Below are 21,566 nucleotides of genomic sequence, written 5' to 3'. Positions count from 1 at the left end.
ATCATTATCGCACCATATCGGCAAATTTTTGTTCATTTCCTGATATCAAGTAATTGTTTTCTTTGTCTCGCAGGGTTTGGAAGGTATTCACCGCACAAGCTCCAGGACTGCCGGGGGAGCTGCGATTTACATACTCGAAAGTAAGTACTACTAGCTAGCTAGTTCCGTGCATCTCCCGTTGATTCTAGCTACTTTCATCAATGCCATTTATAATGCTTCATTATCAGTTTGATTGACCTCTATTTCTCGTAAAGTGCTTGTGGCAGGAACAAGGGAATGATTACTGTGGATACTACGTCTGCGAGTTCATCTACAACGCGACGGCCAAGAATAAGCAGGGCTACTCTAAAAGACAATATGATGTGCGTAAACAATAATATTCAAAGTTTCATTTTATTACCATCATTTGTGGTGAGTTTCATTCATATATGTGTATTGACCCCTTTTTTCAAATTAGGTGTGGCAGATGCGGGATGAACTCCTACCATAAGATCGCATGAAAGCAATTCAAGAGGAATTGGCAGGATTCTTTCTTGATCACGTCATCAATAAAGCCAGAGAACACCATGTGGAAGTTGAGTTCAGATATTAGGGGATTGTAAGAGTTCTTATATTGTATATATGTAGCCGGTAGCGTCGGATAGATATACGAAAACTTGTTGTTCGCCCAATCTCTCGGAGAAGGAGAGGTCGATATCACTTCTCTCTGTATGCATATGTTCATGACGAACTTTTGTAGTTAATGGTTTTCTTCATTTGCTTACTAGCTAGCGTGTCGAGAGCCTCTCTATACGTATAGTACGTAGCGTCGACCAAGCACGGAGATAAGAGAGGACACTTCTCTCTATTAATTAATTAGCTACGTAACACAATATATGAAACACCTAAATTAACCATACAAACCCCCCCAAAACCCCAACCCCCCCCCCCCCCCTTCAGAAGAAAAAACAAAAACCCTAGCCCCTGAACCGCTGACGCGTGGTAGCTTATTGGTCCCGGTTGGTGCTACCAACCGGGACAAAAAGGCCCCCCCCTGCTAGGGCAAGCCGCAGCGGCCACGTGGAGCCCCATCTGTCCCGGTTGGTGTAAGAACCGGGACTAAAGGTATAGGGCTTTAGTACCGACCCTTTAGTCCCGGTTCCCCAACCGGGACAAATGGCACTTTTTCTACTAGTGAGAGGTCGTATCATCTATTTCATATTGTATATATGTAACAGGTAAATAGGTAAGGAACCCTTGTACCATAGCTTAGTCTACTCTAGCTTTTATTTGTTTGTAAGACTTCTCAGTTCAGTTCTTTAATAAAGGACTGTGAGGCTTTTGCCTCAAAGTATTCAATCGAAAAGAAAAATTCGCAAAACTTGATCCATGAGCTATCACGCACTATAGTTTATATTATGTTCTGATAAGCATCGACAATAAGATTACATTGATTATTGCTTTCCGGAGTATGAAGTTTGGACGTTAAAAAGCCATCTTAGTGTTCTTCATCTGATGGAAGAGTAGTGGTTCATGTAATAGTCCGTGAATGTTTTTTTTTGGAAAACACAAATATTTTTTAAGAAAAGTGAACGCTCTATTAAAATTGGAAATTTTTTGAAGGAGAAAGAACAAATGTTTTTTAAATATTGTGAATATTTTTTATTTTTTATGAACATTTGTAAATGCATTTTGTTCAAAAAATATGTTTTTTTAATTTCGACCAGTTTTAAAAAGTGTGAACATATATAAAATTGTATACAATTTTTAAACTATTTATACAATGTTGACTATTTTAGATGGCAACATATTTCGTGAATCCGGGCTATTTCCTGTGTCCGTGTATCCCTTCTTTCTCAGCCCCACGATCTTAATCCCGAGAATTAGCAGCCTTAGTGGTAATTTTACACTAACACGCCCACCCTCCAACTAAAACCTGCAATTTAATTTTGCAAGGATACCCTGACCGTGTGTGTGCCTCGTGCGCCGCCGCCGTCAAACTCCAGGCGTCTCTGATTTCCGTTGAGTTGATCCCGACGTCCACCGGCAGGCAGCCCATACAGGTAGCATCTTGATCCTGTATATGCTCCACTGCCACCACGGTTGATACGAACCTGACAAGCACCGGCAAGCGATCCATGCATGACTTCTCCGATCTAGACCCATCTCCTTTATAAGACTATATCCGGTGATGCTTTGCTGCAGTGGCGACTACAGATGAATAACTAGCAGGTACCACTTGCAATCAGACACACGAGGGCACCAAAAGTTTGAGGTAAAAACAAATTCGATCCTTGTGTATACATCCGTAAGTGTAGTTGAAGGCTAATATTGTAATCATGTGTGCAGCAGTATGGATCCTATGAATAACGTTCAAATGCATACGAGCCAGGGAGGATTTAGTACGCCCAAAAAGAACAGAGACATACCTCTCTTCGTAAGTCCAGTTTGCAATAAGAACAGAAACTACACATGAAGGTGCTTATTTTGGTTTATTCTTGATATTGCAGTCTTCGTCTTTTATGCCTGAATGTAATGAGCATCTGAAGCCTAAAGTGGGTATGACATTTGAAGGACTCGAGGCCGTGGAGAAGTTCTACAAGGAATATGCACATCAATCAGGTTTTGGTGTTCGCATTGGACAACAAAAAAAGATTGAGAATAAGGTGGTTCATACTAAGCGTTTCATGTGTAATAGAGAAGGATTCAAGGCAAAAGATAGTAAAGAGACTAATGACCCCTTGAGGAAAAGGCGTAAGCAGACAGATACGCGATGCGGTTGTGATGTCCATATCTTTGTTAGACTTTGTGGGGAGAACACCTACAAGATAGACTCACTGATTGAGCACCACGTTCATGGTCTTGTATCGCCGAAGAAGCGTCATTTGTCAGATCAAATCATAGAGTTAGTGAGAGGGCAAAAAATACTTTATACACATGTCATAAGGCAAGTATTGGAACGTCTCAGGCATACAGGCTCCTGCAAGTTAGTGATGGTGGAATTCCGAATGCTGGGTGCACAAAGAGGGACTTGCAGAATTACTACCGCGGACTCAGGTATAAAATCAGAGATGCAGATGCTCAAATGTTTGTGGCCCAATTAGCTAGAAAGCAGGAAGTGAATTCAGCTTTTTTCTATGATTTTGAGGTGAATGATGAGGGGGAGTTGGTGCGTGTGTTCTGGGCGGATGCCACAAGCAGGAAGAACTACAGTCATTTTGGTGATGTGATATCCTTTGATTCTACATACACCACTAATCAATACAACATCAAGGCATGGACTGCTTAACATCAAGTGTGTTGAACATTGAGGCGCCTTTGGACCAAATGATCCCTCCAGCTACCCAAAGCACTAGGCAAGACCAATATGAGGCTTTTATTGGTTGCAATATTCCAACTGAAGTTCATATACATCCGCCAATGGATGTTCGTACCGTGGGGAGATGCAAAAGAATAAAGCGAGGAAAGGAGATTAAGGAGGGGGGTCGAAAAAATAAGGACAAAGAAGGGAAGGTAAAGGTTGCACGCTTGTGCAAGACGTGCAAGCAAATGGTGTTTCATGATAGTCGTAATTGTCTAAGCAAAAAAAGGAAAGGGAGTGTGATTGTGCAAGATATGCAGCCAAACGGTGCTTCCTGATACAACAAGTTGTCCAAGCAAAGAATAAATTTATCTATGTTATCATGTACATTTTGGTGTACTGAATTCATGTAATGGATTAGAATTTGTGTTATGTCAAATTTTTTTCTTGATTTATGACAAGTTTAATGCTTGTCAATGGCAACGGAATCTAGAAAATAATAATTATCCACTTGAGACGTTTCAAGAAACTATGCAAGCATGATTAAATTTCTGGTTTCTCTATAACTTGTGATGCTGTGCAGTGTCAATACATGCATATTTGTTGCCTCTTTATTTTTGTTCAGACCTGCATCGTCCAGGAGGACACAATGGAGTTAGTACATGTTCAGAAAATTTTACATAGTGACTTTTGCTTACGGTTTGATCTCAAAACTGTACGTAGCCATCCCTGGCCACTTCTGTACTTCAACAGCTTTACTGAACATATGCTTCGACCATATGAATCAGAAGGTCACTTATTTTTTGAACACATAACTGAATTAGTCTCTGAATTTTTTGGCAACAACAAAGAGAATAATTTTGGCCAAATGCCAAGCAAACTAACATGGAAAAGCTTAACCAATGCCTCTGATCTGAACAAGCCATTGCCATTCATTATACTGTAAATATTCAACAGTTTAGTGATACAAGCACTTGCATTAGTAATGTGCATGTCACTCGACCGAGTACAGCAACTCAGTATTTGCACTAGTACATCTGCTACAGCATACAACCTATTTTCTGTAGTTCTCGTCTACAGCTTCCTTTGAAGGAATCATAGCGGCCGGGGAAGGCCATCCAGGAGATGGCGCCTCATCAGAGATGCTTCGTCACCAGCGCGGAACAACGCCAGTTCGTGATGACTTCGCCATCGAGACCACCGTCCGGGCCTTCGTTGACGTCGCTGGTGGCCGTGGGGTTGCCATTGTCGTCGCCACTTGCTTCCATCGCCAGAGGACTTCTAGGGAATCGACCGGGCCATGGTTGCCGGCTTGCCGCTGTAGGAGACCTTCCGATTGGAATTTGATTTTGGAGGAGATGCGGCGGATTGGGCAAAGAGGATTTGGAGGCGCACAACTAGGCATTGGGTTGGGGATCTTGCGTCAGATGTAAAAACGAGGGCTCTTTTGTGAATAATAATGGTTTTAAGTTAGAAAGCGGGCGGGTAAATGTAAAAAGAGGCTTGGCTGCATGTGAGGTGCAAGATTAAGATCGTGGGGCTGAGAAAGAAGGGATACACGGACACGGGAAATAGCCCAGATTCACGAGATATGTTGCCTTTTTAGATAGAGTTTGTTGTTTGGTCGGGAAGACTTTTTTTTAATTTTTTAAGCTTGGCCCAAAACAAACACTTCCTGTACAGAGAGAACATACACTCTCCTTTCCTTAAAAAGAGAGGCATGCATGAAAACTCGTCTCCTTTATTGTTCCCATTCTCAAGTCTCCCTGCTGCCCAGCACCGCCGCCTAGGCCCGCATCGCCTAGCCTTCCCACACTGGCCGAGAAGACACAACCGAGCATCTCCAGCCTTACCGAGCAAACCTCCATTGCCCTACCCCACGCTCGTTGCTCTTATCTCTTCGTTTTCTGCCGCATATCAACGCCATGGACACCGAGCCGCTGCTCACCTCCACCTCGCGCGTTGTGCAACTCCTGGAAAGCAATGGCGCCATCTCCTCCGACTTCGCACGATCTGCAGTCCAGCTACGGTTAAATTAGCCTCATTCTCTTCTTTTCTTATCTCTTTGCCACACTTTTCTTCCTTATCTCTTTGTCACACTGTTTGGAATCCCTAATTCTTTGCTTCTCGCTATTTCCTTATCTCTTTGTCACACCGTTTGGAATCCCTAATTCTTAGCTTCTCCTTATTGATATCCTAGAAAAATCAAAGAGTGGGATAGTTGGATATAAAGCAGCAATGTGGGACTATTGAATAGGTGAATCAATTCCCTCAAAAAAATAAAGAATAGGTGAATCAACACTGAGTTATAAACGTCAGATGAGCTAGCTTGTTTATTCAGGTGTGCATGTAGGCTAGGAGAAGCAAACACATGCATGCATGGTAGCACGTCTGCGTCCGTGAAGGATGCAAACATCAGCCAACCCGATTTTAATCTAACAAAAAAATGCTTCGGTACAGGCAGGTTACGTAGGAAACAAAGGAATTTACATGTGACTCGCCACTAAATTCATTACCACAAAATATGCTGTCATGGAAATTACATTTATTTTTCTTATTTTAACGCATTTTATTTTTTCTGGGACCTGTGTATGCCTATCCTTATTTTTTACTACTCATACGTGGTTCAATGTGGAGTTGTTTGCAGAAAAGAAAACTCCCAAGGACCAAACCGCCATCAGGGTTTCCTAATAAATAGCCGTCGAACCATCTCCCTTTTTCCATCCGGCACCCTCCACAAGTTTCTTCTCCACGCCCCCCGCGAGTTAGCGGAATTGCCACGCGACTCCTCCCGCCGCGACCGCGATGGAGCCACCCGCACCCGGTTCACAACCACCGGTCGAGGAGGAGGACCGCGTCGAAGAACCGGCCTCCAACGCCTCCTCCAATGGGGATGGCGCCCCGACCGCTGCTGCGCCGCCACCTCCCCCCGCGACGCCCCTCCACCTCGACCAGGCCGGAGGCGGCGCCGACGGGTCGACCTCCGCCACGGTGGTGGACCCCCGGAAGGGCAAGGAGACGCTGTTGCCCAGGGACATTCCTCCTCCTCCGAGCCCCGCGGACTACGCCGGCGGCGGCGCCGATGGGTCGAGCTCCGCCGCGGCGTGGGTCGAAAGGAAGGGCAGGCTGGCCGCCGTTCCCTTTCCGGCACCTTTTCCCCCAAGCTCCGCGGGCAGCATCCCCGACTTCGGAGCCGGGGGGTCAAGCTCCTCGGCGGGGAGGAGGATGGTGGTGCCGAGGGATGCGACGGGGTCGTTCGACTACATGCAGGTGGTACGAGAGGGGCAGTCGGTTGTCATCGAGGAGGGCGAGGAGGAGCAGGTGATTGGGCTTCGCGATGTTCTTTCTTGGAGTTTTGGAGTTACTGGAGTGCGTTCTTGAACGTTTCTTGGTTTCTTCTCGAGCAGGTGGAATCGCCTCACGCCAAACACGCGCTCCCGGGAAAGGAAAAGGTATAGCCTGAATCTGGTCTTCTTGCTTGCTCGCCTGAATCTGGTCTTCTTGCTTGCTCGCCTGAATCTGATCATTTTCTTGTTCGGGGTGTGGAACTGTGATCTCTTCAGTTTGTTGAAATCTTGGGGATGTTTTAGAGTAATACAAGCTGAATCTGGGACAAATGCTGGGGACAGTTTGATTAGGTATCTCATGATTATGACTCGGGGTTCTTCTTGCGGCGCAGTGTGAATTTAGAGACGAACGGGCATCTTGTTGTGATTATTCGAAACTGTTCAAGATTTAGCTGTCCAATCTTGTGCTTGTTGATTCTTCTATTCAGTGTGATGACATATTTTGCTGCAAGTGGAAAATGTGAGGAGATTTGAGGATCATGTTGTGGCAGTGGTGTCTGCGATACTTTGGCAAGATATCCTGAAGCCAAAATGAATCAGTTTTCGGTATAAATGAATCGTATTATAGGAGAAGTTAATCTCAATGCTTGCACTGGATTACTTAACTTGATGTACATTATCTAGATCCTCGGCCACTTTTATGCAAAAGTGTTTGATCTCTTACTCCACCCTGGAGTTTGGTCGAGAAGTTTGGGCCTTTGGCCATCTGTTACCTGAATGTTTGAATCTGACAACGAAGCCTCGAAAGTCGAAACTCAGTTCATATAGAAATCGGCAAGAGTATACAGGATTTGGACACCTCCACATTTTTCAATCATGTTAGTCCTTTCACCTTGCTAATAGTACAAAATGTGTGAATCCTGATGCTAACTCTGTGGAGTAGGAGAAACTACGACAAGTCAAGGTGAGACCCAGGCCTGAAAAGGGGAAATCACCCTGGAGTTGGCTCAAGAACAAGGTATGACCCGAATCTTATTTAATCTTCGCACTTGTGATTCTTGGGTGGTATGACCATATGATCATTCTTGTACTTACCTATTTTATGTGCATAGAAACTGGAATTGGGATTCTTGATTTCTGTTTATTTCATGTTAATTCTGGACCTGTTAGTTTAATCAAGGCAAGAAATCTTGGTTTGAGCATCATGTGGTGTCCTAGAGTAGAGGAGGAATCTAGGGCAAATGTTGGCGGCAGTACACACGTCCTTGTTGCTTGTGGGTCTTTCCGAAATCTGGCATCGTATTTTGAAGCGGATGGCTATTTTGTTGAAATTGCTGTCTGTAAAATTTGTGGAAATCTCGAGGTCATGTCCTGATTACTGCAATATTTTCGTAACAGAGCCTGAAGTTGAATGTGCAATCTTCCTTCGTAAACAAATATTGCTATCAGAAGATTTAGTCTAGACATTAGTTCAAGACCGCATAACCAAACATAATTTCTGTAAATCGTTTGTCATTTACATGCAAAATCTCTGATCACTTCAGGATTTGGTTGAGAAGTTTCGCCATTTGGTTGATTGGTACCTCGAACTCTTTCAGAAACCTCAGAATATAATTTCATTTAATAGTTGCCGAAAATAAAGAGCTTTGGACTTGAACGTTTGTGGTCTTGCTATTACGTTCTTGTTTTTTTTTTTTACTGGGAAAAGGAAAATGCTCGCCTTCTTGTTGATTTTGTACAATTGTAAGACTGGCAGGATGTATGGACTTTAACTTCGTTTTCTTCATTTCTTGTCAAATAGATTTTTTGTAGAGAAGGAAGGCAAATATGTTCGGAACATGTCCAGCACCAGGTTTGTCTCCATTTTGCCTAATGTGATGTTCAAATTTTAAGTGCGTGGAATTACAGGATGATGTCCTAGATCACAAGATACTTTGATTCATGGTTCCATATGATGAACTGTTCAGAAGGATTATTTTCTCTTTTATGGATACTAAATTGTATGTTAATTCTTGGTTGTGATAGTTTGATGGAAGCTGAATCGTACTTGTACTGTTTTTGAGTTTATCAGACAATAACATATATGTTCTTCTTTTCTTACTGAACAGCAATAGATCAATATCGGTGATGGGATTATATATGATAGTGGTTTCAAAAACCAAAAATTGGAATAAAAACAAACTTTCCATCACATTTTTAGATATGTTCTTTCCATGTTCTACGCTGTAATTTGAATTCTCGTATTTGTGTGGTTGTTGCAGACACAACCCATCTCTGAAGTAAGGAATCGTTATATGGTTTCTTCTAATGGGATGAACAGTCTTGATGGCTATTCAGAATTTAGACCGGTGATTGGAGATGGGGAGTGTTTCTACAGGAGCTTCATATTTTCCTACCTAGTAATTGCCCTCCTCTCTTTTTTCTTAGCATATGATGTAGGTTTAGTTAGTTAACTTTCTCTGTTTATGCGAATGTACAACAGGAGCAAGTTATTGATAGGCCGGACACAGATGAGGAACGCCGTCTCCTTGATGTTGTTGAAACAGCGTCTGCACGACATGCAGATCTTCGATGGAACTCTAAGTTTCCCAGGACCAGCAGAGTAAGTTCTCGCCTTCTCCATATTTGTTCTTTCTTGGATAAACATGCTTGCAATTGCAAGGGATGATGATTCTCTTCAGGTTACAAAGTACACTTCAAGCAGCATCTGGCATCTCACTCTCTTTGTTTGTCATTTGCAGGAGATGCATAATTGCTTAACAGTAGTGGCATGCCGTCACAGTTTTAGACAATGTTGGCACAAACTCAAATTTGAAGCTTATTGTGAAGTTAACAACCTGATTGTAACAACGACCTTAAGAGAAATTTACTTGCAAAGGAAGAACCGCAATATAATGGGGAAATAACATAACTTTATGCTTGTTTGAGCACTGCAACAATGCGCACCTTCTGGTTATTATTGTACAGCCACCTCACTGTTCTGTTACTATGCTATAGTATATGTGCAATGACTGAAGCTTCTCAGGGAGTTGTCTTAGCTGTGTTCTTTAATATGCTGCTTTTGATCAGTATTCTGTATGTATTATTTGTAATGGTATGATTTTCAACTGTGAATAATTGAGTCGCTGATTCTTTCAGGCATTTAAGAAGCTGCTTGAGAAAGTAAAGAGATGGAAGAACACGGAATCAACTAGCAGGTTTTTGTTTCTCTTGGTTTTCTGCAATTCCATCAAAGTATTATAGATGAATGCATTCTATCTCACTGACATAATATGTGCCATTTTTAGTTTCCGTAAAGAGGAACTTCTCAAGTTCTTCACCACATATGATAAGACGCAAGACAGTGAGAAAAAACACCCTTGAACTTACATTTCCTTCTGTTCATCGTAATTCATGTTTCTGACACATTTTATTGGTTAGTTTTTGCTTTCCTCAGATTACTAGTAGCTATCCAGATATGCTCGCACAGTGCGGAGTATGTACCGCATATACCAAATGTCGCCAGTGGAGTTTACAGTCTAAAAGTTGTCAGTATCAGCATCCCTTTCGTTACATTAACTCGTGCTGAATTTCCAGTGCATCCATATTGTTGGATACATGGCACTCATTTTACCTGACTTCTTGTTGCACAAACAGTGGTGCTTTCTGTACGTCACTCCAGCTCGTGTGGAATCGGAAGGTCTTATGATGAGGGCCTTGGCCAGCGCGCTTGACGTAACCCTCATAGTGGAAACATTCCAAGGAGGATATGCTCGAGATATATACACTGGTCCTGGAGTTCCCCGTCCGGCTGTGACCCTGCTGTACAATGGTAATCACTACGACATCATCTACCCACACGCTCCTCCTTCCGAGAGTTCAAGTCATCAGGCTTCCTAGATAGAACATCCTGGTGATCAGAGTTCAATTCAACAGACTTCCTAGAGAGAACATCCTGCTGATCAGAATTCAAGTCAACAGATTCCTCCGGATTAAAGTTGTGTTGGGATGCTGCCGTTGAATGAGAGTGTTGCTGAGTTTAGTTGTAGAGTAGATCCACTGATGAAGTTGGGGTAGGCATAGCATATACTTGTGCATTCTTCTTCTGTTGGCTGGTATACGAGTGAATGTTCTGTGATCACATTCGAACTTCTTAATTGTGTTTTTGAAATTTGAACATGGGCATGATATCAGCTGGTCCTTTCTGTATGTTCTGGAAGACACAAATATTGCTCTTGTTTGGACATCTTTGGTGGCTTGCCGTTTTGTTTACAGCAATGTGGATGATGAAAATATCCTAGTTTTCTCATTTATATTAGTCACTTAAACAAGGCTGGGTTAAGTTGTGTTGTTCTGCTGCTGATGGCAATACAAGCCAATAGATGTCACATGCTTAAATTCAACAGATTTTGCTAGGTTAATGTTGAGTTGGGGCTGCTGCCTACCTACCAATACAGTAATGAAGCAGAGATACTTGTGTATTCTTTCTTGTGTTGGCACATTACATAGTGCTGGTGCCACTGGATTGATCAGTTGGCAATATACAGGGATGAATACAACCGTTTAATTAGTTTCTGTGATTGGTTTATTTGCGATTCTTTCTATCTCTGTTGGTTACCCTTCTTGTGTCTGAACCTGTATGATAATCCAATATATTTTCCAGGAATGGCTTGGGAACCTGTTTGAGTCCCAACTTGGTGCCCTTTTTTTTTGGCTTTACATTGCGATGTAATCCAATATATTTTCTATCTCTGCTGGTTACCCTGCTTGTATCATCCACGGCAGACATCAACATTCAGACGACGACGGAAGAGAAGAAGAAGAAGGAAAATGGATCAACTGTATTGGCACCAGACATCTACACCTGGAGGCTTCAGACCTGCAGCAGTCCTGAGATACATTCATCTTCAGATTGGATTGGATCCAAGTGAAAGGATTCCAGATGTCATTTACAGAGCGGGACAGCTTCCTGAAGAGCATACGTTCCAATATATCATTGCTCATCTTCCTAGTTCTGATCCCCGTTGGAAGAAACTACTGGGATAGAACAGCTTTTTCTATACCATACGACCTTTGCACTAGTTAGATAAATTGCATCAAATCGGAGAGACTGAACCACACACGGACAAGAAAGATCTCTGAACTCTGATATAATCAAAAGTTACATCAAGGACGTGGTTGGTTGCTTGCATCCCCCCATGCAGCCTCCGGGAGACCAAATTCGCCCATTTGGTTAGCTGGGTTGCATTGAAATTTTGGCCTGGACGAACCTCAAAGCACCGCTTGCCAGCCCCGGAGAAACCCCCGAATCGGCAGGGAGCCAAGCTCTCCATGTGCATGGAGGGGAACGTGGCGCCGTCGAACTTGTGCGAGCAGAGAGATGGCGCGAGCTCGCACGCGTCCCCAAAAAATAGGTGGGAGTAATTTCGTCACCTCTCGCCAATTGCCTCGGGCCGGCGGCAGCGATCCTTCTTCCTCCTCTAGCGTGGTAGATATATTGTTCTTGTTCGGTTAGTTTTGATACTAACCATTGTAGGCAATGACCGAGAAAGAGTGTAAGGGCATTTCCCTACTTTGTGTTTTGGATGATGATGACAACCCTTTGTTGGTCTAATCTTGTGCTAAGTGCTTCAGGTTCTCGGTGTTTAGGCTTACATCGGATAGCTATTCTCTCTGGAAGGAAAAGATGGAAGACGGAGTTTTCTACGCTTTTTATCTCTTTGGTCGTAGGGAACCCGTACTATCAAGAGGGAATCCACATTGGAAGGAATTGGGGAATCTTTTCACGTACACTTGCCTCACCCCTCTCTTGCCTTCCTTAGTTTTGAGAGAGAGAGTGTTTCACTTCTTGTCTTACTGCTTGCTGTGGTTTCCCAGCGGTTGTACCGCTCGCTGGAGCGGTTGTACCGCTGGCTCTTGGCACTTTCCAGTCTTGATCGAGCGGTTGTACCGCTGCTTCCGGGCGGTGGTACCGCCACCATGCTCAGCAAAGACTGCGGCGGTGGTTCCGGCCAAGCACCGCCCAAGTACCGGTCAAACTTCTGTTTTGATGCGGTACTCGGGCGGTGGTGGCCCGGTTGGTCCGGTCGTTCCCTTCTTACCGGTACCACCGGTGGTTTGAGCGGTTCTACCGCTCAGGACTTAGCCGCCCAAGCGCTCAAGACCGAGCGGTTGCACCGGTCCTGTACCGCTCGACTATCGCACTCAGGGGTGACTCCCTACTGTTTCAATGTGGTGGTTGAGCGGTGGCTGGGCGGTTGTTCCGGTTGTTCTCATGAACCGGTACTACCGCCTGGTCGCCCGGTTGTACCGCCTGGTAGGTTTCTGCTGGTAAACCATGAGTCCCGGTTGTACCGAGACAAGGACCGGTTGTACCGCTGTAGTACAAAAATCGCAGTAACGGTTGGATTTTTAGGGTTGCTATATAAGGGTGGTTCTTCCACCTACCACATTCACCTCTTACCTCTCTCACTCCACCATTAATGCTACTCAAGCTTTCTTGCCCGATCTCTCTCTCTAGCTACTCAAACTTGTTGATTTGCTAGGGATTGCAGGAGGAGACCTAGATGTACACTTCCACCAAAGGATATTTGCTTCCCCATACTTTCTTGTGTGGATTTTGTTACTCTTGGGTGTTTGAGCACCCTAGACGGTTGAGGTCACCTCGGAGCCATATTCCATTGTGGTGAAGCTCCGTGGTTTCGTTGGGAGCCTCCAATTCGGTTGTGGAGAGAGCCCCAACCTTGTTTGTAAAGGTCCGGTTGCCGCCTTCAAGGGCACCAATAGTGGAATCACGGCATCTCGCATTGTGTGAGGGCGTGAGGAGAATACGGTGGCCCTAGTGGCTTCTTGGGGAGCATTGTGCCTCCACACCACTCCAACGGAGACGTACTTCCCCTCAAAAGGAAGGAACTTCGGTAACACATCCTCGTCTTCACCGGCTCCACTCTTGGTTATTTCGTGCCTTTACTTGTGCAAGCTTATTTGTTATATCCCTTGCTTGCTTGTGTGCTTGTTGTTGTTGCATTATATAGGTTGCTCACCTAGTTGCATATCTAGACAACCTACTTTGATGCAAAGTTTAAATTGGTAAAGAAAAGCTAAAAATTGTTGGTTGCCTATTCACCCCCTCTAGTCAACTATATCGATCCTTTCAATTGGTACCAGAGCCTCGTCTCTTTATTAAGGACTTCGCCGTCCGAAGAGTATGGTTGACACCGTAGACGGTGCGGAGGAGCACTCCGGTGTGAAATCCGGTCTCGTCTACGGCCGATGGGGGAACCGCGGTCTCTCGTGAGGAATTCAATGTGGCTTTGGACACATTGAAAACCTCCATGACGACCGAGGTTGAAAGCATGTTTAATAAATTCCTAGAAGGGCTTAAACTATCCACCGCACCGATGAAAGTGGGTGATCCCACTAACAAGGTGACGGATGCTAACTCCGACAAGGGGGAAGCTACTAGTGAAAAGGCTCCTTCTTCTAGTGGTAAAAATGGCACCGGCATCTTTGCCCATGTGGAACCTCCACTTGTTTACGGTGGACCGATTCCTTCCACCCATTTGAATCATGCCGGTCCTCCCCCTAAGATTGTGAAAAATGAGGACTTTGATTCTTGGGTTTATCGCTTTAAGCGTCATTTAAATCATGTGAATACTAATCTTTGGAGAATCATTGAAGAAGGTTTCTATCCACATGACCGAATCAACTTCACCCCTAGAGAAGCCGCGGATAATCAATTCAATGAGAATGCTCTCTTCATCATCCAAGATGCAATTCCACCCGAAGATCTTCCTCATCTTCGGCTTTTTGCCATGGCCAAAGATGCATGGCATTGTGTTGTTTCCCTCTACAGGGGAAGCGCAAGCATTCAACGCTCCAACTATGAAGTGGTGCAAGATGAAGCCGATGAGTTTGCAATGAAAGAAGATGAAGAACCTCGTGAGCTTTATCGGAGAGTAACCAAACTCACGGCCTCACTCCGAGATCATGGGAGCAAGGACACGGATGACAATTGGATCAAGCACAAATTCCTCAAGGCAATGATGCCTTACCACAAGGCCATGTCCTCCATCATTCATCAAAGGCCGGACTTCCACACCTTGTCCTCAAGTGAAGTGTTGGATGAGTTTGTGGCTATGATCATCTTGGACAAGACCGCCGACAATGCGGTGCTACGTTCTCAAAGAGCAAAGAAGCCCAACCTTGCATTGAAGGCCAAGGTTAGTGTGGAAGAAGAGGAAGAAGAGGAAGAAGAGGAGAGCAACCCCGAAGATACAAAGTATGCCTATCATGAACACATGGCTCTTGCTTCAAGGCAATTTTGGAGCAAGAAGAACACAAGGCCCAACATCAACAAGAACAACTCAAGTGGCGCGAAGGTCAAGCAACGAGTGAGGACTTGCTATAATTGTGGCAATGTGAGCCATTTTGTTGCGGAATGCCCTTATGAGAAGAGGGAGGACAATGGTGGCAAGCTCATCTGAAAGGACAAGGCCAAGTCTTTCCCCAACAAGAGCAACTTCACCAAGAAGACTCCTCCCAAGGCGTTGGTGGTCCAAGAAGAGTACAATGAGGATGATGATGATGATGATGAAGAAGATGGTGAGTCGGTTGCCATGGCCTCCGTTGCCATTGCGACAACTCCACGAGTGTCTCTCTTCGACTCACCCAATGAGAGCATCACCGCCAAGTGCCTCATGGCTAAAGCCACCAACAAGGTAACTCCCAACATCAAAACTACCATCATTAATAATCCTTCTTTGACGGATTGCATTGATGAACATGATGGATCTAATGTGGAGGAGAATGAGTTTGAGTCTTTTATGAGTAAACTCAAGGGTAAATCCAAGAAGCACTTCGTTGCTCTCTTGGAACAACTTGGTGAAGCCAATGACATGATCGAGGCTCACGAAGATACCATCTCTAAGATGGAGGGGCATAGTCGTGACTATGCCGATGAGATTTCGGATCTTTCCAATGCTCTTGAGGAAGAGTGTGGTCTTCATTTGGCTCTTGAGGAGTCACACAACGATGATCATGCTAAATTAAAGAAAGATCTTGATCATGCTCTTGTTGTCTCTCGCGTGCTAACCTCCGAGAAGGCCAAGCTTGGGGTTGATCTTGCTAGACTCAAAGAGGAGTTTGACTTACTTGACAAGGTTCACAAGGTCTTGAAGGGTGCTCATGCTAGCCTCAAAGAGTCTCATGATCAACTCCAAGTAAAGCTAACCAAGGAGAAAGCCATATTTCCTCATATGGTCTTAATTGATAATGCAAATGCTACTAACCCGTGTTGTGAGCATGTGCATCTTGTTGAGGAGAATGCTAAGTTGAAGGAGCAACTTGAGAAAGGCCTTGTGTCTTGCATACAAAGCGAGAAGAACCTCAACGACCTTTTGAGCAATCAAAAGGAAGTTGTGGCCAAGGAAGGGATTGGGTACGCGCCCAAGTCCAAGAACAAGAAGAAGAATGACAAGGCCAAACGACCTCCCCCTCTCAAGCAAACCTTTGTGAAGGAGGGAGAGGGTGATACTAAGGAGAAGAAGAAGAACACCGTGAAGGGTGGTGATGCCAAGAAGGGCAACACTTCCCTTCCCAACAAAGCCGGCGACTTTAACCCTTCTTATGTGTTGTGTCGTGCTAGTGATGGACATGTTTATGCCAAATTTGTTGGTTCTCCTTATGAGTACATGGAATGGTCTATTTGGGTTCCGAAGACCCTTGTTACTAACATCAAAGGACCCATTACAAAATGGGTACCTAAAACCAAGCATTGATCTCTTGTAGGTGTTTGCTTCCGGTGGGGGATCATGGTTGCTCTATAGTGGAGCCACTAATCATATGACCGGAAGCAAGGACTTGGTGGTGGACGTTCACAAGATTCCATCTATGCCCACCAATGTCGAGTGGGGTGATGCCTCGTCCTCTAAGGTATTGGGGCTTGGCAAGGTTGTCATTTCTCATGATCTCACGATCGAGAAGGTCATGCTTGTTGAGTCCCTTGCATACAATTTACTTTCCGTTTGTCAACTTGCACTCATGGGCTTTGCCACTTTCTTTGATGTTGATACCGTGGCCCTCTTGTGGAGCAAGACTCTTAAAGTAGCCTTTGTTGGGCATGTCGAGAACAGTCTCTATGTGATTAACTTTTCGGAGTGACCCACTAAGACCGCGACATGCCTAATGGCTAAAGTTGACGTGGGATGGCTTTGGCATCGCCATCTAGCCCATGTCAATATGAGATCTTTGCAAAGTCTTCTCAAGGGGGACCATGTCCGTGGACTAACAAATGTTAGTTTTGCTAAAGATCGTGCATGCAGTGCTTGTATCGAAGGAAAGCTACATGAAAAGACTCACCCTCCCACGACTATCATTTACTAGAAGAGGCCTTTGGAGCTCCTTCACTTGGATGTCTTTGGGCCTCCATCCTTTGATAGCCTTGGGGATAGAAAGTATTGCTTGGTGATTGTGGATGACTATTCAAGATACACTTGGGTATATTTCTTCAAGAAGAAGAACGAGACCCAACAAACCGTCATTGACTTTGCAAATGAAGCCCAACGTCAACACAATGCAAAGATCTTGACAATAAGAAGTGACAACGGCACCGAGTTCAAGAACTACACCTTGGATGAGTTTCTTAGTGATGAGGGAATCAAGCATCAATATTCCGCACCTTACACCCCTCAACAAAATGGTGTAGCGGAGAGGAAGAACCGGACGTTGATGGATGCGGCAAGAACCATGATGGCGGAGTTCAAGTCTCCATACAACTTTTGGGCCGAAGCCATCAACACCGCGTGTCATGCATCAAATCGGCTCTATCTCTGCAAAGGCTTGAACAAGACTCCTTATGAGATACTCACCGGTAACAAGCCCAACCTCAAGTACTTTCGGGTGTTCGGGTGTAAGTGTTTCATTCTCAAGAAAGGTGTTCGTTTGTCTAAATTTGAGGCTAGAGCTTATGAGGGCATATTTGTTGGTTATGCTACAAACTCTCATGCTTACCGTGTCCTCAATAAGTCCACGGGACTTATTGAGGAGACGTGTAACATGGAGTTTGATGAGAATAATGGCTCCCAAGTGGAGCAAAGTGGCACTTGTGATGTAGGTGATGAAATTCCTCCTCAATCCATAAGAAGAATGGGAGTTGGTTTTATCCTACCCATTGAGGAACACTAGTAGAAAAGAGGGCTTTGGTTTAGGCCGGGTCAGCCCATTAGTCCCGGTTCAGTCTAGAACCGGGACCCATGGGGGCACTAGTCCCGGTTCGTGAGGCCAGGGGCCTGCCAGGCCTTGTGGGGGCATTGGTCCCGGTTTGTCTGGCTCCTTTGGTCCCGGTTGGTGGGACGAACCGGGACCAATGGGCCTCGCTCTTGGCCCACCACCATTGGTCCCGGTTGGTGGCTTGAACCGGGACCACAGGCTGCCCTTTAGTCCCGGTTCATGCCACGAACCGGGACCAATGAGGTGCCTATATATACCCCTCACCCGCGAGCAGAGCACTGGAGTGCTCTGTTTTTCTCTGGCCGGCGAGGGGAGGGCTTTGTGGTGCTCTACCTCACCTCCTATGCACATGAGGTGTTCGATGAAATGCCCGAGCCACACTAGTTAAGCTTTCTCGTCTCGAAGCTCGACCTCAAAGCTCCATTTTCCTCGAGATTTGTCTAGGTTTAGCGGCCCGTCACGTCCCATTCCCGTCTTCACCGCCGTTGATCGCCCGCGTCGATCTCGTCGCCGGCACCACCATAGTGAGCCTCTTGTTCTTATCTTCTTTCTGAAAGAAAAAATTCTTACTTTAGATAGATACTTGTCTAATTTCTTACTATTTTATTGCTTGTTATTATATAGTGCGATGGTTTTGGTATCCGCCCCCGTCGGCCCTCGTCCTGTCTATGATTCGGATGTGGTATATATTATCTTTATAACTATTGGTTCATTTATGAAAACTATGCCAACCAACGTGACATAGATTTTATTTATCTAGGAGGTATGTGAACCGAAAATTCCAACCGACCCGATTGTCGAGAGGTTAAATTTAGTTGAAGAAGAAAACAATTTCTTGAAGGAAAAAATAAAAAAAATTGAGGAGGAGAAGATGATATTGGAGTTGCATGTTGCGGATGTCCTCGATGATCACAAGATCAAGATGGATGCAATGCGCTTGAAGATTAGAAAGATTAGAAAATATGCCATTCATACCGAGGCTTGGTATCATTATGTCGTTGGATCAATTGTTACCTTGGTTGCGATTATGATCGCATTTGTTTTCGCATTGAAATGTTTTACATAGTTTCAATGTATGGTTTAATTAATTAGATGTCTGGAGAGCTATATGTTGTTAGATGAGAACTATGTATGTACTTTGGTTTTAATGTGATGATGAACTTCTATTAATTTGGTCACTTAATTAACTATTCATGAAGTTCTGTAATGGTTTTTGACACACTTAATTATATATAATGCACGCAGATGAACCGACAACAATGGATGTACGGTGACAGACACACCTCCGAGTACATTAAGGGCGTGCATGATTTTCTCGAAGTGGCTGAGGCAAACAAGCAGAATGGTTTTATGTGTTGTCCATGCCCTAAATGTGGGAATACGAAGTCTTACTCTGACCGGAAAATCCTTCACACCCACCTGCTTTACAAGGGTTTCATGCCACACTATAATGTTTGGACGAGGCACGGAGAAATAGGGGTTATGATGGAAGACGGCGAAGAAGAAGAGGACGATGACAACTATGTGCCCCCTGAATACGGTGATGCTGCAACATGGGAAGCTGCTGAAGATCAAGAGGAACCAGACGATGTGCCCAATGATGCTGCAACGGGGGAAGCTGCTGAAGATCAAGAGGAACCAGTACCCGATGATGATGATCTCCGCCGGGTCATTGTCGATGCAAGGACGCAATGCGAAAGTCAAAAGGAGAAGCTGAAGTTCGGTCGCATGTTAGAGGATCAGAAAAAAGGGTTGTACCCCAATTGCGAAGATGGCAACACAAAGCTCGGTACCATACTGGAATTGCTGCAGTGGAAGGCAGAGAATGCTGTGCCTGACAAAGGATTTGAGAAGCTATTGAAAATATTGAAGAAGAAGCTTCCAAAGGATAACGAATTGCCCGACAGTACATACGCAGCAAAGAAGGTCGTATGCCCTCTAGGATTGGAGGTGCAGAAGATACATGCATGCCCTAATGACTGCATCCTCTACCGCGGTGCGTACAAGGATCTGAACGCATGCCCGGTATGCGGTGCATTGCGGTATAAAATCAGACGAGATGACCCTGGTGATGTTGACGGCGAGCCCCCCAGGAAGAGGGTTCCTGCAAAGGTGATGTGGTATGCTCCTATAATACCATGGTTGAAACGTCTGTTCAGAAACGAAGAGCATGCAAAGTTGATGCGATGGCACAGTGAGGACTGTAAGAAAGACGGGAAGTTGAGAGCACCCGCTGACGGGTCGCAGTGGAGAAAAATCGAGAGAAAGTACTGGGCTGAGTTTGCAGGTGACCCAAGGAACATATGGTTTGGTTTAAGCGCGGATGGCATTAATCCTTTCGGGGAGCAGAGCAGCAATCATAGCACCTGGCCCGTGACTCTATGTATGTATAACCTTCCTCCTTGGATGTGCATGAAGCGGAAGTTCATTATGATGCCAGTTCTCATCCAAGGCCCTAAGCAACCCGGCAACGACATTGATGTGTACCTAAGGCCATTAGTTGAAGAACTTTTACAGCTGTGGAATGGAAACAGCGTACGTACGTGGGATGAGCACAAACAGGAGGAATTTAACCTGCACGCGTTGCTGTTTGTAACCATCAACGATTGGCCCGCTCTCAGTAACCTTTCAGGACAGACAAACAAGGGATACCACGCATGCACGCACTGTTTAGATGACACTGAAAGTATATACCTGGACAAATGCAGGAAGAATGTGTACCTGGGCCATCGTCGATTTCTTCCGACCAACCATCAATGTCGAAAGAAAGGCAAGCAGATCACCGGAAGAAGCCCGCCATGCGTACCAGTGATCACGTACTTGCTATGGTCAATGATTTACACGTAATCTTTGGAAAGGGTCCCGGCGGACTAGCTGTTCCGAATGACGCTGAGGGACACGCACCCATGTGGAAGAAGAAATCTATATATTGGGACCTACCCTACTGGAAAGACCTAGAGGTCCGCTCTTCAATCGACGTGATGCACGTGACGAAGAACCTTTGCATGAACCTACTAGGCTTCTTGGGCATGTATGGGAAGACAAAAGATACACCTGAGGCACGGGAGGACCTGCAACGTTTGCACGAAATAGACGGCATGCCTCCGAAGCAGTATGAAGGTCCTGCCAACTACGCTCTTACGAAAGAAGAGAAAGAAATCTTCTTTGAATGCTTGCTCAGTATGAAGGTCCCGACTGGCTTCTCGTCGAATATAAAGGGAATAATAAATATGCCAGAGAAAAAGTTCCAGAACCTAAAGTCTCATGACTGCCATGTGATTATGACGCAACTGCTTCCGGTTGCATTGAGGGGGCTTCTACCGGAAAATGTCCGATTAGCCATTGTGAAGCTATGTGCATTCCTCAATGCAATCTCTTAGAAGGTGATCGATCCAGAAATCATACCAAGGCTAAGGAGTGATGTGGCGCAATGTCTTGTCAGTTTCGAGCTGGTGTTCCCACCATCCTTCTTCAATATCATGACGCACGTCCTAGTTCATCTAGTCGACGAGATTGTCATTTTGGGGCCCGTATTTCTACACAATATGTTCCCCTTTGAGAGGTTCATGGGAGTCCTAAACAAATATGTCTGTAACCGCGCTAGGCCAGAAGGAAGCATCTCCATGGGCCATCAAACAGAGGATGTCATTGGGTTTTGTGTTGACTTCATTCCTGGCCTTAAGAAGATAGGTCTCCCTAAATCGCGGTATGAGGGGAGACTGACTGGAAAAGGCACGCTAGGAGCGGACTCAATAATATGCAGGGACGGGCATTCTTGGTCTCAAGCACAC

General features: G+C 44.9%; 1 protein-coding gene across 1 annotated transcript; it reads left to right on the top strand.

Annotated features, from left to right (window-relative positions):
* Positions 1-6,070: 6,070 nt before the first annotated feature.
* On the top strand, positions 6,071-10,755 carry LOC109737530 (uncharacterized). Its single transcript, XM_020296661.3, has 10 exons — positions 6,071-6,601; positions 6,688-6,732; positions 7,511-7,585; positions 8,369-8,419; positions 8,829-8,966; positions 9,050-9,169; positions 9,706-9,764; positions 9,855-9,910; positions 9,988-10,094; positions 10,204-10,755. The coding sequence occupies exons 1-10, from the start codon at positions 6,086-6,088 to the stop codon at positions 10,444-10,446; spliced, it is 1,410 nt and encodes a 469-aa protein (XP_020152250.2). The 5' UTR covers positions 6,071-6,085; the 3' UTR covers positions 10,447-10,755.
* The last annotated feature ends 10,811 nt before the right edge of the window (positions 10,756-21,566 follow it).

This window comes from Aegilops tauschii, chromosome 6, assembly GCF_002575655.3.
Source record: "Aegilops tauschii subsp. strangulata cultivar AL8/78 chromosome 6, Aet v6.0, whole genome shotgun sequence".
NCBI classification, from domain to species: Eukaryota; Viridiplantae; Streptophyta; class Magnoliopsida; order Poales; family Poaceae; genus Aegilops; species Aegilops tauschii.
Note: the sequence above shows the minus strand (reverse complement) of the source record. Positions and strands in the feature narration are given on the sequence as shown.

Coding starts and splice junctions, on each gene's coding strand:
- LOC109737530 (XM_020296661.3), top strand. CDS start 6,086: ATGGAGCCACCCGCACCCGGTTCACAACCACCGGTCGAGGAGGAGGAC. Junction 9,911..9,987: donor ATATGATAAGACGCAAGACA/GTGAGAAAAAAC, acceptor TTTATTGGTTAG/TTTTTGCTTTCCTCAGATTA. Junction 10,095..10,203: donor GAGTTTACAGTCTAAAAGTT/GTCAGTATCAGC, acceptor TTGCACAAACAG/TGGTGCTTTCTGTACGTCAC.